Source organism: Chrysemys picta, chromosome 5, assembly GCF_011386835.1.
Source record: "Chrysemys picta bellii isolate R12L10 chromosome 5, ASM1138683v2, whole genome shotgun sequence".
NCBI classification, from domain to species: Eukaryota; Metazoa; Chordata; order Testudines; family Emydidae; genus Chrysemys; species Chrysemys picta.
The window spans coordinates 59,316,331-59,335,128 of NC_088795.1; the positions used below are offsets into that span (position 1 = coordinate 59,316,331).

At 38.1% G+C, this 18,798-nt stretch overlaps 2 protein-coding genes across 9 annotated transcripts in view; one reads left to right on the forward strand and one right to left on the reverse strand.

The window, feature by feature from the left end:
* Positions 1 to 18,798, reverse strand: part of LRBA (LPS responsive beige-like anchor protein) — a 551,104-nt gene that overhangs the window by 219,862 nt on the left and 312,444 nt on the right. The gene's annotated exons all lie outside the window — the stretch shown is intronic.
* On the forward strand, positions 16,177 to 18,588 carry MAB21L2 (mab-21 like 2). Its single transcript, XM_005307356.4, has one exon. It carries the CDS (start codon positions 17,041 to 17,043, stop codon positions 18,118 to 18,120), a length of 1,080 nt encoding a protein of 359 aa, XP_005307413.1. The 5' UTR covers positions 16,177 to 17,040; the 3' UTR covers positions 18,121 to 18,588.

Below are 18,798 nucleotides of genomic sequence, written 5' to 3' on the forward strand. Positions count from 1 at the left end.
ATTTGCATGCTAAAATCTGTAAATCTGAAAGCCTAGTGCCCCCCAAGCCCAGCACCACAGGCAGTCACCTGCCCCTAAATCCAGCCTTGTGTACTAACCACTAAAGGGATAAGGGTATTACAGGTGTAACTGAGGACATACTCTGAAGACAATGGGACTGTCCAGGTTTAACCTAGGACACAATTGGGCCTGAAAAGTCTTTCTTAGTGGTGCTGTGATGTAAGGAAAAAACAACACAGATTGACTTCCAGATACCAAGTGGAATTTCTAGGTCAGGCAATTGGGAATAAAAAATGTTTGCCTTGCAAAATTGAATGTATTTGATCTGGAAGAAATGAAAGTGCAACATGGAACTCCACAATTGACATTTTAACAAAATCACCTTAGACAGTAGAACTGTACTTTAAAGTTAGGGATTTTTTAAAAAGTGTTCTATACTGGCCTGGAGTTAATGGGAGCTATACTATTGACTTCACTAGGAACAGAGTTAGGCCAATGCTGAGTGCTTTGAAAAACAATGTAAAAGTTATAATCTTCATCTTGACATACATAATAAGCACAGAATCAGGCAGATGCAAAATTCTTAAAAATATTTCCCAATACAATACTTTTAGATGATAAACTCTTTGGAGGAAGGACTCATTTTCTGTATATTTATATAGCACCTACCATAAATGGGGCCTTGTCCTAGTTGACCACTAGAGACTACCCAAATAAGCTAAAATAATTTGATTATGATTATTAATACAGCCTCTTATATTGGTAGAGTAATATAATATACATAACACATTCCAGTCTATTAATTCTTAACTGCGTGCTATTCAAATAATTCATTATGGGTGAAATCATAGAATCGTAGGACTGGAAGGGACCTTGAGAGGTCATCTAGTACAGTCCCCTGCACTCATGTCAAGACTAGGTATTATCTAGACCATCCCTGACAGGTGTTTGTCTAACCTGCCCTTAAAAATCTCCAATGATGGAGATTCCACAACCTCCCTAGGCATTTTATTCCAGTGCTTAACCATCCTGATAGTTAGGAAATTTTTCCTAATGTCCAGCCTAAACCTCCCTTGTTGCAATTTAAGCCCATTGCTTCTTGTCCTATCCTCAGAGGTTAAGAACAATAATTCTTCTCCCTCCTCCTTGTAACAACCTTTTATGTACTTGAAAACTTATGTCCCCTCTCAGTCTTCTCTTTTCCAGACTAAACAAACCCAATTTTTTCAGGTCACATTTTCTAGACCTTTACTCATTTTTGTTGCTCTTCTGTGGACTTTCTCCAATTTGTCCACATCTTTCCTGAAATGTGGCACCCAGAACTGGATTCAATACTCCAGTTGGGCCTAATCAGCAAGGAGTAGAGAGGAAGAATACTTTTCATGTCTTGCTTACAACTCTCCTGCTAATACATCCCAGAATGATGTTTGCTTTTTTGGCAACAGTGTTACACTGTTGATGCATATTTAGCTTGTGGTCCACTATGACCCCCAGATAACTTTCCGTGGTACTCCTTTTTAGTCAGTCATTTCCCATTTTGTATGTGTGCAACTGATATTTCCTTCCTAAGTGGAGTACTTTGTATTTGTCCTTATTGAATTTCATCCTAACTCCTATACAAACATGGTCTTAATGAAGTCAATGGCAAAAGTCCCATTGATTTCAAGGGGTCAAGATTTCATCCTTTGTTAGTGTAAGACAGGAGGGAAAAGGAAAAAGAAAAGAAACAGACTGAAGCCATAAACTCTAATAGGTCTGAAACACTGACTATGAAATTATTAAAATAAATTACTATATTCATCTTATTCTTTCTAGAGGCTATCATTAAATGGGTATTTATGTATCTGGAGCTGAGGTACTGCAGTCTATCAAGGGAAGCAGTCTACAATGAATTTTAACAGTGAAGTCTCCCGTACTAACGTCTCATATTCCAAGCCACAAACCAAAAATGGAATATTTTAAGATCTTAGACAGAAACCATGTTTTATATGTTTTCATAGGAGTTAGCACAAAGGAGCTTTAATCCTGAATGGGACTTCTGTATACTAACAATAGAACTAATTTAAACTAATAATTGTGCAGTTTTGAGGATTTCCATACTAAGCTTTCCAAAATGACAGTTTATTGATGAATCAAGATGTCTTAAAGAAGTTGGATTAACTACAGAGAAATTCTTGATTTAAGAGCTATTTGAAACCAATCTTGTACCCAACAGCACTTGAAGGCCTGTTTAGAACCAATGTGATGCGCAAAAAATGGCGGAGTTAGTCTATGATTTGCTCACTTTCATAAAAAATAAATAAATAAATATAGATACACACACACACACACACACAGGAAAAAACGGGTAGCTTTTAAAATCTTACTATGAAACATTACTCAAAACAGCATTGTGTATGTAATATTAATTTTGGGGAAGGCACAGTTTGACATATCAAAGGCAGTACACAACTTTCAATTAGGTATATAACCGAAGAAAAACAAATACGTAGTAAGTTCACTTTTGAAGCCTATCCACTTTGCTTCTTCTAGAGCACTGTAATGATTTCAGCTTTGTTTGGAAGATCACAATATACTAAGGAACCACAGCATTTCCTCAATACAAAAATGCTTGCCCTAAATTTAAACAGCATTTCAGTCCAAAAACTCTTATCAAATTGTTACATTTAACTTTCCAGCAAATACTTTAAACTCTTCTTTGTTTTTATCTGTAATGCACTAAGATTCAAAGTTTCTTGGGGTTTTTTAAAATAACTTTTACTCATTCAATGATTTAAGAGTGCATGAGATATTAAATTAGTATAGCTAACTTATTGCAAACTTTAGCCCCAATCCTGCAAACATTTGCACATGTAACTTTATTTACATGAGCAAAGTTACAAATGCACAAGAGTTTGTATGATTTGGGCCTAAATGACTTATTACAAGCTTATTTTTAGGGTAGCATTTCTTGTACTGTTTCATTTCTCCATAACTGATTCAAGAAAGTTTCAACACAATCTGTATTTCACCTTCAGTTTTTAATATTTACCAACAGCATGAATCTCCATGTCTAGATAATGATTTCTCAGAAAGGTAAAAACTATGCAGCTTGTCTCTCTTATAAAAATGTGCAGTTTTAAATATATTAAAAGTTTAAATATTGCTATGCTAAGCCTATCAATTGTCAAATACCATTTCATTCCCTCTTTACTCAGCACCACACTCAGACATCTAAATTATCTAACAATCCCTCTGCTGTAAGAAATTTTTCTACATGTGCTAATGCTATAAAGTACCTGTCTTCTTACATGTGGAAAATGTCAGGTTGTTTCAAAATGAAACCAAGAGGTGGCATACTACCAGGTTTCATGGAAATGTGTTAAAATATAAATTGCTGCAGCATGTTTAACTGGATATTTGATATGATTGATAAGGTTTATTTATTTATTTATGTTTTGTTTTGTTTTGGCTTTCACTATATTAAAAGGTTTTATAAGATAATGTGTATTCTATGACAGATGAGCAAGCTTATGTGATAGACCACCAGAAGCATTTGCCAATAATACATTTTACACAGATTTCATATACTTCAATAAGAAATGCAACTCCATACGTACATTTAAAAAAAACCTAATTCTCGACACTATTATTTACTAACACTGGTTATTCCTAAATTGCATGAAAATAACCTGACAAAACTGATGTTACAAACAAAGAGTACACTTCCTGTTATAATATTGAATCTGGAACACCATCAATGTTTTGTTCAGCTTGCATAAGTCACAACTGATTGGACACAGTCCCTGTGGGCATGCCATTTCATCCAGACTGGACGGTTCATTAGTCATAATTACTATAACTGTACAGCAGAGACTGCAGTTTTATCTCATCATACATCTTTGATAAAGCTGCTTCTATTTCTGCTTCATCAGCATGTGAAGTTACATTAACAGAGCTTTTATTTTCCAATCTGTGATTAACATACATTGTGTTTCTTACAAAATATATACATAAACTCACACAAAATTAAAGCCCTGGCGTAATCATCATTTGAACTTTGTGTTAGAATCATGCACCTTTAATTGTAACTGAACAAGAAGTTCTGAAAAGATTGTTACATTTTCCTTAGCAATGTAAAGTATTAACAGTATGTTTTATAAAGCAATCTGAACTGTGACACTAGTTCGCAAAAATCTATCGGTTCCATTTGAAGCTTACACATAGGTAATTTTTCAAGGTAACTAGGGCAATTAGTGATCCTAAGAGTTTCAAATTTCAAACGAAAGACTACTACAAAATGTAAACTGTACTATATAAAGGAACCTTGTGAAAACTGGAAGCCCAAGTGCTACAAAAAGGTTGGAAAACAGATACCAGTAGATTTTATCAAACAAAAGAGCAGAATGCATAGAAATACAAAGGATATTTTGCCAAAACATACATTAAATGTGTAACACTGAAGGGAAAATGACACACACAGATTTTTTGCTATGGTTTTTCATAACCTATTGTGTGACAATAGGAAACAAAAAGGCCAGTGGCACCATTTGAGTGTGCAATGTGTACCCATGATAGACCACATAAACAGTCATAATCAACGGTTACATGCAAGCACTGAAGCTGCAAAAATCCCAGAGTAATTAGTGTTGTCTGAATGCAATGACATCTGTGTTCTTATGGTCCTCTAGACTTGTCATGCCAATAAGATGTATACGAAAAAATATGACAAGCATTGCAAATGCCCTTCTGAAAGGTCTCACTCTGGGAAAAGCTTAAAAAAATGACACATGCCACCTCTTTTTCGCCAATATATTTAACAGCCAAAGCCTCAAAATTTGCAAAGGTCTTTTGAGACATTCTGCATTTGATTATGAGGGATTTATTCAGAATGTAGCATGATGATTTGAAAGCAAATTGCTGCAGCTTTACCTCGTTTTTATATTTATATTTAGTTTATTCACATGAGAAACAAAACATGACTTTTTACTGCATTTTACTTCTGATTAGTGTACTTATATGTCAGCATTATCTGTATATTTTAATTAAAGCAGTTGACTAGAGAGCATTTACGTAAACAGAGTTTTTATTTTTATTTTCCCAGAATACCTTTTTTCAACAGTGGAACTAGAACAGTTTTAAAAACTGTGGTTATATGGCATTAGGAAATCTCTCTCTCTTTTCTACCAGAAGACTTGGGTAATTCAGTTTGACAGCCTTTGTTTTAGGATGCACAACCTTTTTACTTACTAGTGCCTATCCCTCAGATCCTTCTCTGGACTGTAGCAGTATGTCTGAGCATGCGTTGGCTCCAAGAAAGACATTAGTCATCATTAACAGGAGCACTGACACCAAATCTAAGTGTCTCTACACAATGACCAAATGGCAATCATCTTTCTCTTACACTGTCACTGCTGATTAGAGTTTTCTTTCATGAAAATTTAATTTGTTGCCTTTCTGCAGCTCTTTTTTACATTTCTGCAATTACATAGCATGCCAGCAAGACACTGCAAATGCAGCAAAAGATGCTGTACCTGTTCATAACAAAAGATAAAAAAAATCATATTATTCAGCTGTACTTTTCACCTAGTTTAACAGCCGAAAACTACAACGATATAGTGAATGACTAGTTGCTGACAAAAGGAAAAATACATATGCAATACTTCAATCAGACCTCAAACATCACATGTATCTTCTCCTTGAGTAATTCCAACTAACTGAAGAAATTTCCCCCCTTGAAGATGGTGAACATTTTGCATCTTCCAAAGCTTTGTTAGGCAACACTAGTAGTCACAAATATGTATTTACAAAAATTTGCAGTTTCTACTCATTTTTTTTAAAAGAACATTTCATAGCTCTGAAAATTTCTACCTTCATTTCTTCAATCTATGTCAACATTGCTTTTTGTAGTTAAAAGCCAAAGAAAATAATTTTAGCAGCTGCAGACAAATGAAAAAGTTTCATATTTGATACTCAGCAGCTATTCAATATACATAGTCTCAGACTTCTGCTTTGTGTAACATTACAAACATTGTTGAATAAGATAAAATAACTCATTGCTATGGTAAGTAAGATTTTCAAAACATTTACTCTTCTGTTTTATTTCAGTTTGTTTAAAGATTTTTTTAATTATAAGCATATGCTATTTTGTTAACATCTGTGCACAGCATACAACCTGACTGAATTCCAACTTCTGAAAGCAAGCAGGATAATTTACATCCCTCAAGTCAAGCAACAATATTAGAGAATTACATACTAGGATTAGATTAAGATGTTCAATTTCATCTAAGGGTTATCTGATTTTCTTCTACAAACATTAAAAAATAAACCTTTTATTACAAATATACAGTTAACCAAATGTCTTTCAGAATACATTTACTCTATCTTAATTAAGTGTAAACCTAAATTCACTTCCATTTCTAGTAAATTCAGAAACTACAACCATCAAAATTCAAACAGTAAAACCTTCCCTCCTGTTTGTGTAGTATACTACAATAATGAACCAGAACAGCAATGCTGCTCAGAACAGAAAGTGTTGTTACTGCTAGCTGTTCAGATTTACAAGTAAGTTTAGATATCTTTAAATAGTCTCCACATATGAAATGTAAGAAAAGGAAACTAGGAATTAAAAGTGGATTGTGAATGGCAATCTATGATTGCTGTACTGCTATGGCAGTATACCTTGATTAAATGCAGAGCAAAGCTAAAGTAAAAACAAAACCATACCATGGTAACCTAACCTAACTGTCCTTGCAGACTGTGTTTATGTAGGCGCTGACCCTTTTAAGCTATTCTTCTGATTTAAAGAAAAACTTTGAAATTTTATAAAGCATAAAATAATGCTGTTTGATTCCCCCTCCCCCCCCACACACACACGAAAGGCTATAAATTTGCCACCAGTTTTGTCCTGTGTGTTCTCCACAGAGCTTAGTCTAACAAGTCATAGGTGCAAATGTTGAGATCTTTTCCCAGCATCCATATCAAGTTCAAGTACAGAAGTTTAGTTCTTTGACTCCCACCTCCAAGTCACTTGTCAGTAAAAGGTTGGGCGATTTATTGACCACCTCTGGATGCATACTGTCAGTGCTGAAGGAAATATGAGGGAGGGTTGTCGCTACTGTTCTGGAGCTCATTGATAATGACATACCTGCCTCTGTCACCCATTACCCATACTACAAACTACTTAGACCTAACTGAAAAATCAATAGCCTACTTGCACTGGTTCCTGTGGCTGCCTCCTTTGATTGTCAGCTCCTGTCTAGGGTCAGCACTTACATGAAAGGGGCTGTGACTGCCTGATGCTTTCAGGACAACCTAACGATATGAAACTAGCCAACAGAACAGTAAATTCTGTCTCCCTGCCCTCCTCATCAATTAGGCTTTGACTAGGCTTGCCTGTAGAAACCTGACCTTTTAAGTTTAGGTGAATATGGACTAGCTGAACACACCATTGCCCTCAGCACTGAGCCAGGAAATCCACTGACAGGTTAAACAAAACAGAAGGTTGTAACTGTCATAATTTGCATTGCACTTTCACGCCAACAAGGGTGTTATCAGTAGGGGCAAGCCCTGGAACACACAACTCAAGCACCCCTAAGTCACCCTCCTCATAAATTTTCAAGTGAAGTGAGATAAAACATAAATTCACAAATGACCATGCAGTTCAAGTCCCACTTTCTTTCAAGTTAGCACTTTGGAAACCCACCAAGTGCATATAAACAATTCCCTGGATAGTCACATTGATACTCAAATGCCACTAATGATGAACTTCCACATAAATGACATATAAGTAAGTTATGCAACCACAACAGTTAAAAACCTCTAGGTTTTTGTTTTTCTTAATTATATATGTATATGCACCTATACATTTTACTTACACACGTGAGTATATATGCATATATAATTTAAAAATCCCCAAAGAGCTCTTTAACGGTCATGGTTGAGTAATTTTTACTCATATGTTGGAAGTCCATCATTAGTGGTACACCTCTACCTCAATATAACGCTGTCCTCGGGAGCCAAAAAATCTTACCGGTATAGGTAAAACTGCATTATATCAAACTTGCTTTGATCCACCCGAGTGCGCAGCCCCATCCCCCAGGAGCGCTGCTTTACCGTGTTATATCCAAATTAATGTTATATCGGGTCGCATTATAGAGTGGTATTTGCATACCAATGTGACTAACACAGGATAGAGTTTAAATTCCAATACATTCTCTTTTCCTCCAAAGAATATTAAATATGAAGCAGAGAAATAAAAATTATGTAATCTTAGATCTGAAATGACGATCTGAACTATTTCCAGTAAAGTTACATTAAGTGTCTTTAATAATTGCTTGTATGTAAATTAGAAAAATGTTAATACCTGAATGCCTGCTAAAACAATTGATTAAAAGCAAATGAGAATATTTGTAAACATTTTCTCTTAGGTGTTCCCTGATTACTGACTATCAGTTTTCAAAAAAAAAAAAAAAAAAAAATGTGGTGGCCACGGTGTGTTCATTCTCAGTTAATTCCTTCCATTGAAACTACCCATCTTTATATAAACACCAATAGGCCACAGAAAGGCCATATATGTATGTTAGGGTCCATTTATGGAAGTGGAACAATGGAACTTCTTCATACAACAAAAGGATGAGTCAGTTCTGCAAGCTGCTTTTATTTTAACTCCTGTGTATTCTAAAACTTAAAGATGCACTCTGCTGAATAGCTATGACTAACACCTTTTAACGTAAAAATGAAACTGAATCTCCAAGATCTACATTAAGATTGCAAGAAATAACGTACTTGCTGCTTCTAACCCCTGTAACTTCTGCACCACCCTTTTTCTCCCCCAATAAAAGATTCAACACCACAAGTTGAAATAATTCCTATTTAAATAAATGTTACAAATCCTGCTGACTGTTTGGCTTTCCGAAATTAAGATCTAGCTGGTAACAGTCAAATACTTTTGTAAATTTTCTTCTGATCATCTTAATACAGGTCAGTCACCAAATGTAGGTTATATCATATGAGCTTTATTGAGGTTAATTTATAATAAAAAGGAAAACAGCTGAATATATGTTTCATTAAGTCCATAACCTCCAAACAATTACATAATTTTAATGCATGAATATTTTTAAAGCTTAATATTCTCAATGGTTCTAATACATAACAAAGCAAAGAAAGCACTGCTCTTTGTAACTATGTACACAGTTCTGTTAAATACAGTTAAACAAACAGTTACAATTAATACTGCATTCCAAACAAACTACAGAGCAAACACTGGTTAAAAATGGTAAACCTAATTGTGTCTGGATGGATCCCTTTAGAGACTTAATGTGATGATTAACTATGCATCTGGTAGCATGTCAAGTCCTTTTTGTGTGCCTATCTGATAGTGAAGTGAAAGGGCATGGACAGTGTCCAGTCCCAGCAAGCAAATCATTTGAAAGCAGTCATAGCCATAGATCAAAGATTTTTCACTCTATCCAGAGTCGATTTAAACCCACCACCCCAGCCCTGTGCTGCAGACAAAACCAGTTAGAAAATAAGAAAGGCTCCTTAGGATCCAAAGATAATAAAGGAAGATAGAAGTGAAAAATGCAGAAAAGAAACAGACGGGCAGAACCTTGATATCCATAGGCCAAGACAGCTGTTTTACATCCTAGTTTTACTTCAGATGGTTAAAGAAAAGGAAAAGTTTCCATCCTGTAGATCACCAAATATTATTTCAATTAGGCTATGCAGATGGCTTTTATACATTATTTGAGCCAATATAGTTTCCCCTTCCCCCGCTATAAGAAATGGCACATAACACTCTGCATATCAATTTTATCTCATTCATAAAGTTATAAAGAGAGCATTCTCTGTATTATCATACTCCAGTTCTTTTGAAACAAAATATGTATCTCAACAGAAAATGCTACAACTTAATGCTCTCATTAGAAATAGCATGAAACAAAAACGATGTGATGATTTTATAAACAGCAATATTTTATATGAAAATAATTCTTTGGGAGGGCTGGGAAGTCAATATTTTGAGGTAAAATAAGCAAAAACTAAATTAACTTTTCACTTTCTAACATTTAAACCATATAATATCTGAACAGGGTTGTTTTGTTTTGCTTTTGTAGTATTCTAGTAGTTAGACTGCTCAAGCCAGAAGCTTATAAAGAAATAGAATTTTTAGTCAAAGTTATATATCTTCTATATTGTATGCTGATTTACAATGTCTTAAAAATAGCTTGTTGAATAGTGAAAAACAGTACATTTTAAGCACACAACACAAATGGGCAATAGTATTACAGGGAAGAATTGTGCCCCCTAACTCTGTCTCATATAAACTACATTATGGAAAATTATTTCATTATTTTAATCACAAGAATAGCTTTAGTCTATGTAGTAGTTTGGGAGGGAAGTACTTCATGCTATTTGTATTAATTGACCCAATATTTTCAAAATGTTCAACATATGTACATAAATTAGAAGCGTTTACTTTAAAAGGATCTGGAAATTGAAGCTGACAAATATTTAAAGCTTTAGATTCAGAATTCTAGGTTGATTCAGAAGTAAAGAATGCTGCATCTCAGCCAGCTACATGAAGGTTCTGATCATAGAAATATATCAATGTCTACCATAAACCAAGCTGGGCTACTGTCTGTGGGTGTGAGCATCTGCACATACATATGTACATTTCTGTATGCATCGAAGATAATGGATGCAATCATCATCATACACAAATTGATAATGAGGAAAGCTAAGTCAGGATACACTCTAGTTGAAACAACATTCTACTTGTGCCATACCCATTTTACTCAGAAAACCCACAAGTTACTTCCATGTTGAATTTTTTTAAAGGATTCATTTTCATTTAAAGGCATTTTAAGAACTGTGACCTAGAATATTTCTATACACCATGTACTTCAGCAATCTTTTTATAACTAATTTTAAATTACATACAATTCTAGTTCAAGTTGACAAAATCTTGGCATTATCCATACTCTCATACTTCTATACATAAGTGGACATTATGATTAATCAGTTATTTTAAGAAAAAAACAGCCAAAACTCTAAATATGGTTAATCCAATCAGATACGTGTGCGCACCACACCCACACATCCAAAGAAAGTAAGGCCCACAGGATGTTCTAACAATAATAAAATATTATCAAAGTATTAGAAATGTTATTCTATAGCATAATTTGTTTGACTTCTGGCAACCAAACTTTTGATTTTACCTGATAGCCAGCTAAACCAAAGTTTAAACCAAAAAAGAACCTAGTAGCCAAAGCAATCTTTTAAAGCTTAAAAAAAAAAAAAAAACATCACTGCTACTCATCAGAAATAATAAGCTACATTTAAAGTAGGCAGAAGTTATTGGGAATTATTAGCGGTATGACTCAATGTATGATTATTTGATGAACACCAGATTATGTAAAGCATCCTGTTTACATTTTAAGATTTGACAGCTAAGAACATATATTCAAAAAAGTTACTTTAAAAATATTTGGAAGCCACACCATCCACAAGTGTAACCTAATTAAGGTTTTATAGACATTTATACATTATTTAACAAGTATATCTTCCAGTCTGTTTACAAAACAAGATTTACATATGTTCATTAAAGGTTGATGAGGTGCATACATGATATCTGCAGTAATTAAACATCTTTTGTTCTTCCACATAAAGAGTGCATTCTAGTTAACTTAGTAAACACGTCCTTACAAAAGATCAGCAGATAATGAAACCAATCCACAATTGTAAAAGGGAGATGCACACTGTATTCTCTAGAATGTAAACAGGATTATAACTGTCAGACCCACAGAAGTATTTACTATAACTATTAGCTTGGTTTTGCTGTTGAGAAACACAATATGCACTACTGAATCATTTGTTTTTAAATCCATACATTCCCTGCAGCAGTTCAAGCTCCATCAGCAGTGCAGGAATGTATGGAAATGACAGGCAAAGGGCATTAGTTCCTTTCCCATACTGTTCTTCTATAAATGGAAGCACAGAGTTCTTCTGCAAAGCACTTTAATCGGAGAATGTTTGGAGCCAGATCTTCGGCAAAATATAAAATGATCAGAAAATTAAGTTCTATGAGCAAGTCAATTATTGTATTTTCCCCAAAACTGGTTTCTTTATACCAAAGGATGGACAGGAAATCCAAAGCCATTACCTATTAAAGAACTGGAATATATTCACAGAGCATCATCTAGTGAAATGCCAGTTGGTCTAGAATGGTGTGTGTGTGTGTGTGTGTGTGTGTGTGTGTGTGTGTGTGTGTGTGTGTGTGTGTGTGTGTGTTTCACACTCCACACACAAAACACATACTTCTCATCCCTCTCGTGACCACCTGTTTCTGCCTTTTTGTTTTTTACATCAGAAACAATTTCATAATCCCAGGTCAATGTCTTCACTTAAAATTAAACACTCCATTAGTTTTGTATTAAGTAAACTTGTAAATAAATTGTTTAGAACTAGAAAGCCTTTTGAAATATGTAAGCTATGCTATTTTAATAAACTGACTAGTCAAACAAAAATAAGCACATTAAATCATAATCCAATAAAAAATTGGATGGGTTACCAGTTCTGCATTCTAGTTATTTTTCTCTACTGTAAGAATGATCTCGCGGTTTCTTCTGCTCTATAAAAAACAACTTCACATTTGTAAATAATGCATATCCTCCCACACAATACGTTTAGACAAATATATTTAAATACACAAAGGTTTTGTTTGTTTTTAAGTTTAAGCACATTATAACATTGTCATGGTTATTAGAAATGTTAAAACTGTATATACCATTTACATGTCTACAGGGAGGGAGAGCAAAGAAAAGAGCATACGTTCCCCAAACAAAGTCCCCTTTCCAATATCCCTCACAGAAGCTCCTGCTAGCCAAACACTATTGCTCCAGGCAGCAGCATGCTGATGTTGGCACTGCCTAAACCAAACAAACACGATGTTTAACAGTCAAATAAAATGTCCCGCAGCCTCCCTAATGAATTTGTCAAGGACCATCAGATCACCCCCTCCCCTGCCTCATTAACTCAAGTATGATGAGACGGATTATAACGAGAGAATACAGATCAATCCGTCTGAAGACTTCAAGTGGCTTTTAGCCTTGAGAGTTTCTCTCTCAGGCACATACACTCGGTCCTTTTAATAGAATACAGTATCTTCTGCTCTTCAAGGGGCTGCCACTTCGTTTTATACATCATCAAGGAGCTGCTGATGGACTTCTATACTAACATACATAAAAGCAGAGGTGACAAGGGCTCTTCAATTACAGCCTTCTCGGATACTGTTTCCCCCTTCAATTATTCATTCCCGGGAAGAGCAAATTCCGCCACAGATAAAGCTGCTCTTAATGCAATGCGGCCGCAAACGCAAAGACACAGGAGAAAGGGTTTTCACGTGCATTATTTGCTGGAAGTGTTTAAGTTTATTGCTCAAATGATGTTTCTAATTAGTGCTAGGGCAATAAATTAAAGTCGGCTTTTGTTTAACTGATTTATTATTTACTAGAGCTTCGACCCCAGACAGGGAAATTGGTAATGAATTGTTTTTAAATCAAAACACTAGTAACCTTTTATCATCAGTCACCTTAAAAAGTAAGGGGAGACGGGGGAAATCGCTGGCTTCTTTTAACCTTAAAATCTAGAAGTGCCTTTCCCTCCCGCAACCCCGGGGCGACCTGATGGCATTGTCACTTCTCCCGTACACTCGACACATGAACCACTAATTTCTGGGGTACAAAATCCCTGCAAGAGGTCAGAGCTGGAATTCTGAGGCGCCTATCCAAGCAGCCAAAGCTTATGGAATCAGGATGCAAAGCTATGCGACGGAATGGGGCGGAAAAGGAACATGAGAACCGGCTACTGGAAAACCCGGTGTGATAACTAAGAAATCGACAAACTGCTTAGGAAAGACATTTGTTTGTTAAATGGATTTCTTAACACTCCTTTCATTTATTAGGAATAGGAGCAGAAGTCCACGGGGTGCGGCCGAACTATGTGTGGGGTCCTCTAAAATTCACCCCACTAATAAAAAAAAGCCACAGGGTAACCTGAGAAACAAAGCGACATCCTCTCATATTCTTCCCTCCCTCCCCCTCACCCCCCGCCCTGCCCAACAATTACTCACTGCTAGGTAATTAACATGATATGCCTTACGTCAGGATGAGTTAAAGAAAAAAATGTATTGATTTGTAAAGTCCTTTATTATTTTTTATTAGTAAACTACATTTTCCATCAGGACTACGGACTCCAGATCGTGGATTTGGCTCTTTGGTGTCAACTACCCAAGCTTCAGAGAGGAGAATTACTTTCTTATATGTGAACACACAACTACTACCGGGAGTCATTGAAAACGCCAAAGAAATTTCTTCATCCGAGTTCTATGACTTGTTTTCTATAACCCGCCCAACCTTTCTTTCCCCTTTCTTTCTTTCCCGGAAGTTACACTGCTAGATGCCTTTACTGGGTTTGTTTCAGATCCAAAGAAATCTTTAATCCGTACAGTGTGAGGAGGATCGGGTGGAGAAGGGGGGGGGGGAACATGATTGAAGCACCTGGTAAGCTCCCCCGTAACAAAAAGCATCTCCGTGCCCGAATCCCATTTATCTAGTCACCATCATGGAAGAACAGAGATTCCGCACCCAAAAACTTCCTGAAATACGTGGAATTGGTGATGATGGAGACGGTGCCTACAACTACCACAAGCAGTGTGATCCTGCTGCTTTCGGGCAATAAAAAGATGATTTATCCCGAGAGAAGAGGTTGTAGCCAGTACCAGAGCAGGGCACATTATACATATTTTATACAATAGGTTTATTATCGTTCACAGACATGTTCCTAATTTAAATACACGCGAAAAACAGACGGATGATATATTTTATTTTATTAAATCTCAGTCTCTGTATTCCAACAAAGAAACAGATAAACCAAAAGAACCAAAGAACGACAAAACTTCAACGTTTAAGAATTTTTAAATTGAGAATCCTAAGTGACCAGGTTCAATATGTATAGTCTATCTAGGCTTCCAGAAATATAGGAAGAATAAGGCAACGAATTTTGACGTAACCTTTAAAATATTTGAGAAACGTCTGGAGATAAACAGAATCTCCTTTTCTCACATAAACGTTAAAGTTCAAGGCAAAGACTCGAATTGCGTGCTGATTATTTATAGGTTCAATGTAAAGTGCAGCTCAGTAGCGTAAGAGATCTTGATTTGCACAGTACTAAGTAGGGTGTATAAAGTAGGAGTTCGTTAAGAAAACATACCTAAATATCACCCAAAGAACGCATAATATTAAACAGAATTATTGTACTTCAAAAATAAGATTAAAGTAATAGAAATATTTTTATTTTAGCTTCTTCTCCATTGATTATATTAGTATTAGTTGGCGTTTCAGTACTCTAATATAAAATAAACTGCATATACATAACTGCGTAACTATAATTTTATGTATATTTGGCTTGGACAAAATACAAACTTTCGCAAAAATATAGTAAGCTTCAATTTCAGATAGTTCAATGCTGCTATTTAGAAGGGGGACAGAGCTTTATTGCACACGATTTATCTAAATTAATCTGACGAGGAGTAGTAAAACAAGGTGTACTATTCTGTTCCAATGACAGTCTCACTTTCACTGCTGCAGACCAGCGTTAGTGGAAGATTTATGTTTGCAGCAAAGTACCACAAGTCGCCCTCACCCCTTCCTCAAAAGACACCAGCATTACTGCTACTTCTCCTTGCAACAACCGGGTGGAAAAGCAAACTTAATTTCCCCCCATCAGGCTTCCAAGTAAAAGTTATTCAGCTCATAGGCAGTTCGTTGCATCTTTTTCTCGCACGACGTTGTAGGACGCATACACAGACTGTACACCTTTCTGAATCAATGCCACTCTTCCCCCAGTATTTAATTCCCGCCAACTCCAACACCGAGTAACTCATATAGACCATACTCTTTTTCCTCTATCCTTCTATTGATGGGGAGGCGGGTGTGTGTTTGTTTGTGCGCGCGCTTCTGTGCATGTTCCTTAATATCTCCTCTTCCCTCCCCCCCTCCCCATATGCAGTAGCAGCGGCTTCCCTGCATCCAACATGCACATAGCCTGCCTCGGTGATTGGCTGCCCCTCTGACAGCTCAGAAGGCGATTGTAGGATCTGGAACTCCACCCCTTCGGCAGGGCCCTGGGACCATTCATAAACTAACCAACACTCCCGCAAATCCAGAGACACACACGCATACCGAGGAGGAGAGGCGCAGAAAGTGAGAGTCTCTACGTGCAATTTCAAGGGTTGAGGGGGAGGAGGAGAATCCCGGGCACCCCTCCCTGCTCAAACAGTCTATGCAAAAAAAAATATTGATATAGATATATATATAAAACTAAAGAACAGGAATGAATGATCACAGACCAATGGCAGCAGTCTACGCCTGAAGACAGAGAAAGCCAGAACCGGGTTCAGTCAACGCCTCCAGCAGGAAGAAGGAAATCAACAACATCCCTTGACAGTCGGCGAGAGACGCAGCCAAACTCATGCACATCTCTGGTGGTGCCATGGTCTGAGAGAGTTTTCCCTCTTCCGCTCTTGGCATTTCTCGCATTCTTCTTTTATTGCGTGCGGTTTTCAACTTCGCCACTGCTCGGCTGTGCTGTGGAGACCCGCTGCGAGTCCCGGAGAGAAGTTTTTAAATGAACTGTTGAACTATTTGCGTGTGGGAGGGTGGGTGGCAGCGCGCAGAGGCTGCATACAACACGCCCCCCCTCCGCACACCGAAAAGGCGGCACATCAAACTTTGCACTTCAGAGATTTCCCCTCCGTCACCCCCATCGCCCCATTCCCGTCGGCTGACAATTGCATGGTTTTTGTTTTTTTAAAATCACCACCATCACCCACTATTTTCTTTACTTGTGTTTGGGGCGGAGGGGCCGAGTGCGTGCGTGTGGCGGGGGTTGGGGGGCTGCAACTTGGCGGGTGCCCTGTGCAAAGCTGCAGTCACCGCTAAAGCATTGGATCCCTCAACGTACTGCGAGAGCCCGGTCTATAGCCCGGACCTGTGCCCCAACATGATCGCCGCCCAGGCCAAGCTGGTGTACCAGCTCAACAAATACTACACGGAGCGCTGCCAGGCCCGCAAGGCGGCCATCGCCAAGACCATCCGGGAGGTGTGCAAGGTGGTGTCGGACGTGCTGAAGGAGGTGGAGGTGCAGGAGCCCCGCTTCATCAGCTCGCTAAGCGAGATCGATGCCCGCTACGAGGGGCTGGAGGTGATCTCGCCCACCGAGTTCGAGGTGGTGCTCTACCTCAACCAGATGGGCGTCTTCAACTTCGTGGACGACGGCTCCCTGCCCGGCTGCGCGGTGCTCAAGCTGAGCGACGGCCGCAAGCGCAGCATGTCGCTCTGGGTGGAGTTCATCACCGCCTCGGGCTACCTGTCTGCCCGCAAGATCCGCTCCCGCTTCCAGACCCTAGTGGCCCAAGCCGTGGACAAGTGCAGCTACCGGGACGTGGTGAAGATGATCGCGGACACCAGCGAGGTGAAGCTCCGTATCCGGGAGCGCTACGTGGTGCAAATCACGCCCGCCTTCAAGTGCACCGGGATCTGGCCCCGCAGCGCTGCGCAGTGGCCCATGCCCCACATCCCCTGGCCCGGCCCCAACAGGGTGGCCGAGGTGAAGGCGGAAGGCTTCAACCTGCTCTCCAAGGAGTGCTACTCGCTGACCGGCAAGCAGAGCTCCGCCGAGAGCGACGCCTGGGTGCTGCAGTTCGGGGAGGCCGAGAATCGGTTGCTGATGGGCGGCTGCAGGAACAAGTGTCTATCGGTGCTGAAGACCCTCCGGGACAGGCACCTGGAGCTGCCCGGCCAGCCGCTCAACAACTACCACATGAAGACTCTGCTGCTGTACGAGTGCGAGAAACACCCCCGGGAGACCGACTGGGACGAGGCGTGCCTGGGGGACCGGCTGAACGGGATCCTTCTGCAGCTCATCTCCTGCCTGCAGTGCCGGCGCTGCCCCCACTACTTCCTGCCCAACCTAGACCTCTTTCAGGGCAAACCGCACTCAGCCCTGGAAAGCGCTGCCAAACAGACCTGGAGGCTAGCCAGGGAGATCCTCACTAATCCCAAAAGCCTGGACAAACTATAGGGTTAACAACACAGTGATAAACCCATTTACAAACTTTTATTTAAACAAAGCAGCTACAACAAAAGAGGCAGCGAAACAAACTTCCAAAACCCCACCTGCAGTTAAGCATTTAAAAACTCTCAGACATTTACAAAGCCAAAACGATCACCTCGTTGCACGAGAAGAGACTCCCCTTCCCCCTTTTTTCTTCCAATGTGAATTTTTTAAAAGTCACACAAAGAAGCGATCGGACTTTCCATCATCCAAACGAAACGCAAGGTACATTTTCAAATAAACGTATAGTCATTCTTTTCTTATTCTTTTTGTTTGCCTGAATGTTGTCACCAAGTGAAAAAATTATTTAACTATATGTAAAAAATTCTCTTTAAAAAAAGTTTTACTGATGTTAAATGTATTTCAGTGCCAAGGTCAGACTGTGCCCCATATTGAATTGTTGAAAACAGTAATAAAAATATTACTTTAACTTTACATTGACTTTTTTGTGAATTGTTCTTAAATTCAGGCAAGTAGAGAGATTTTTCTCGGCTTTCAGAGAAAAAAGGATTAAAACAAAAATAAATGGCAGACTAATCACAATATTGAACTGGTGCTTTATCTATAAATTCATCATCGTTTTCTAAAGTTTATTTCAATTCTTTTCAATTAAAATAGAAATAGACTGTACTTAATGAAAAAATA

Excerpts from the sequence above, each read along its gene's own strand:
- MAB21L2 (XM_005307356.4), top strand. The coding sequence starts at position 17,041 with ATGATCGCCGCCCAGGCCAAGCTGGTGTACCAGCTCAACAAATACTAC.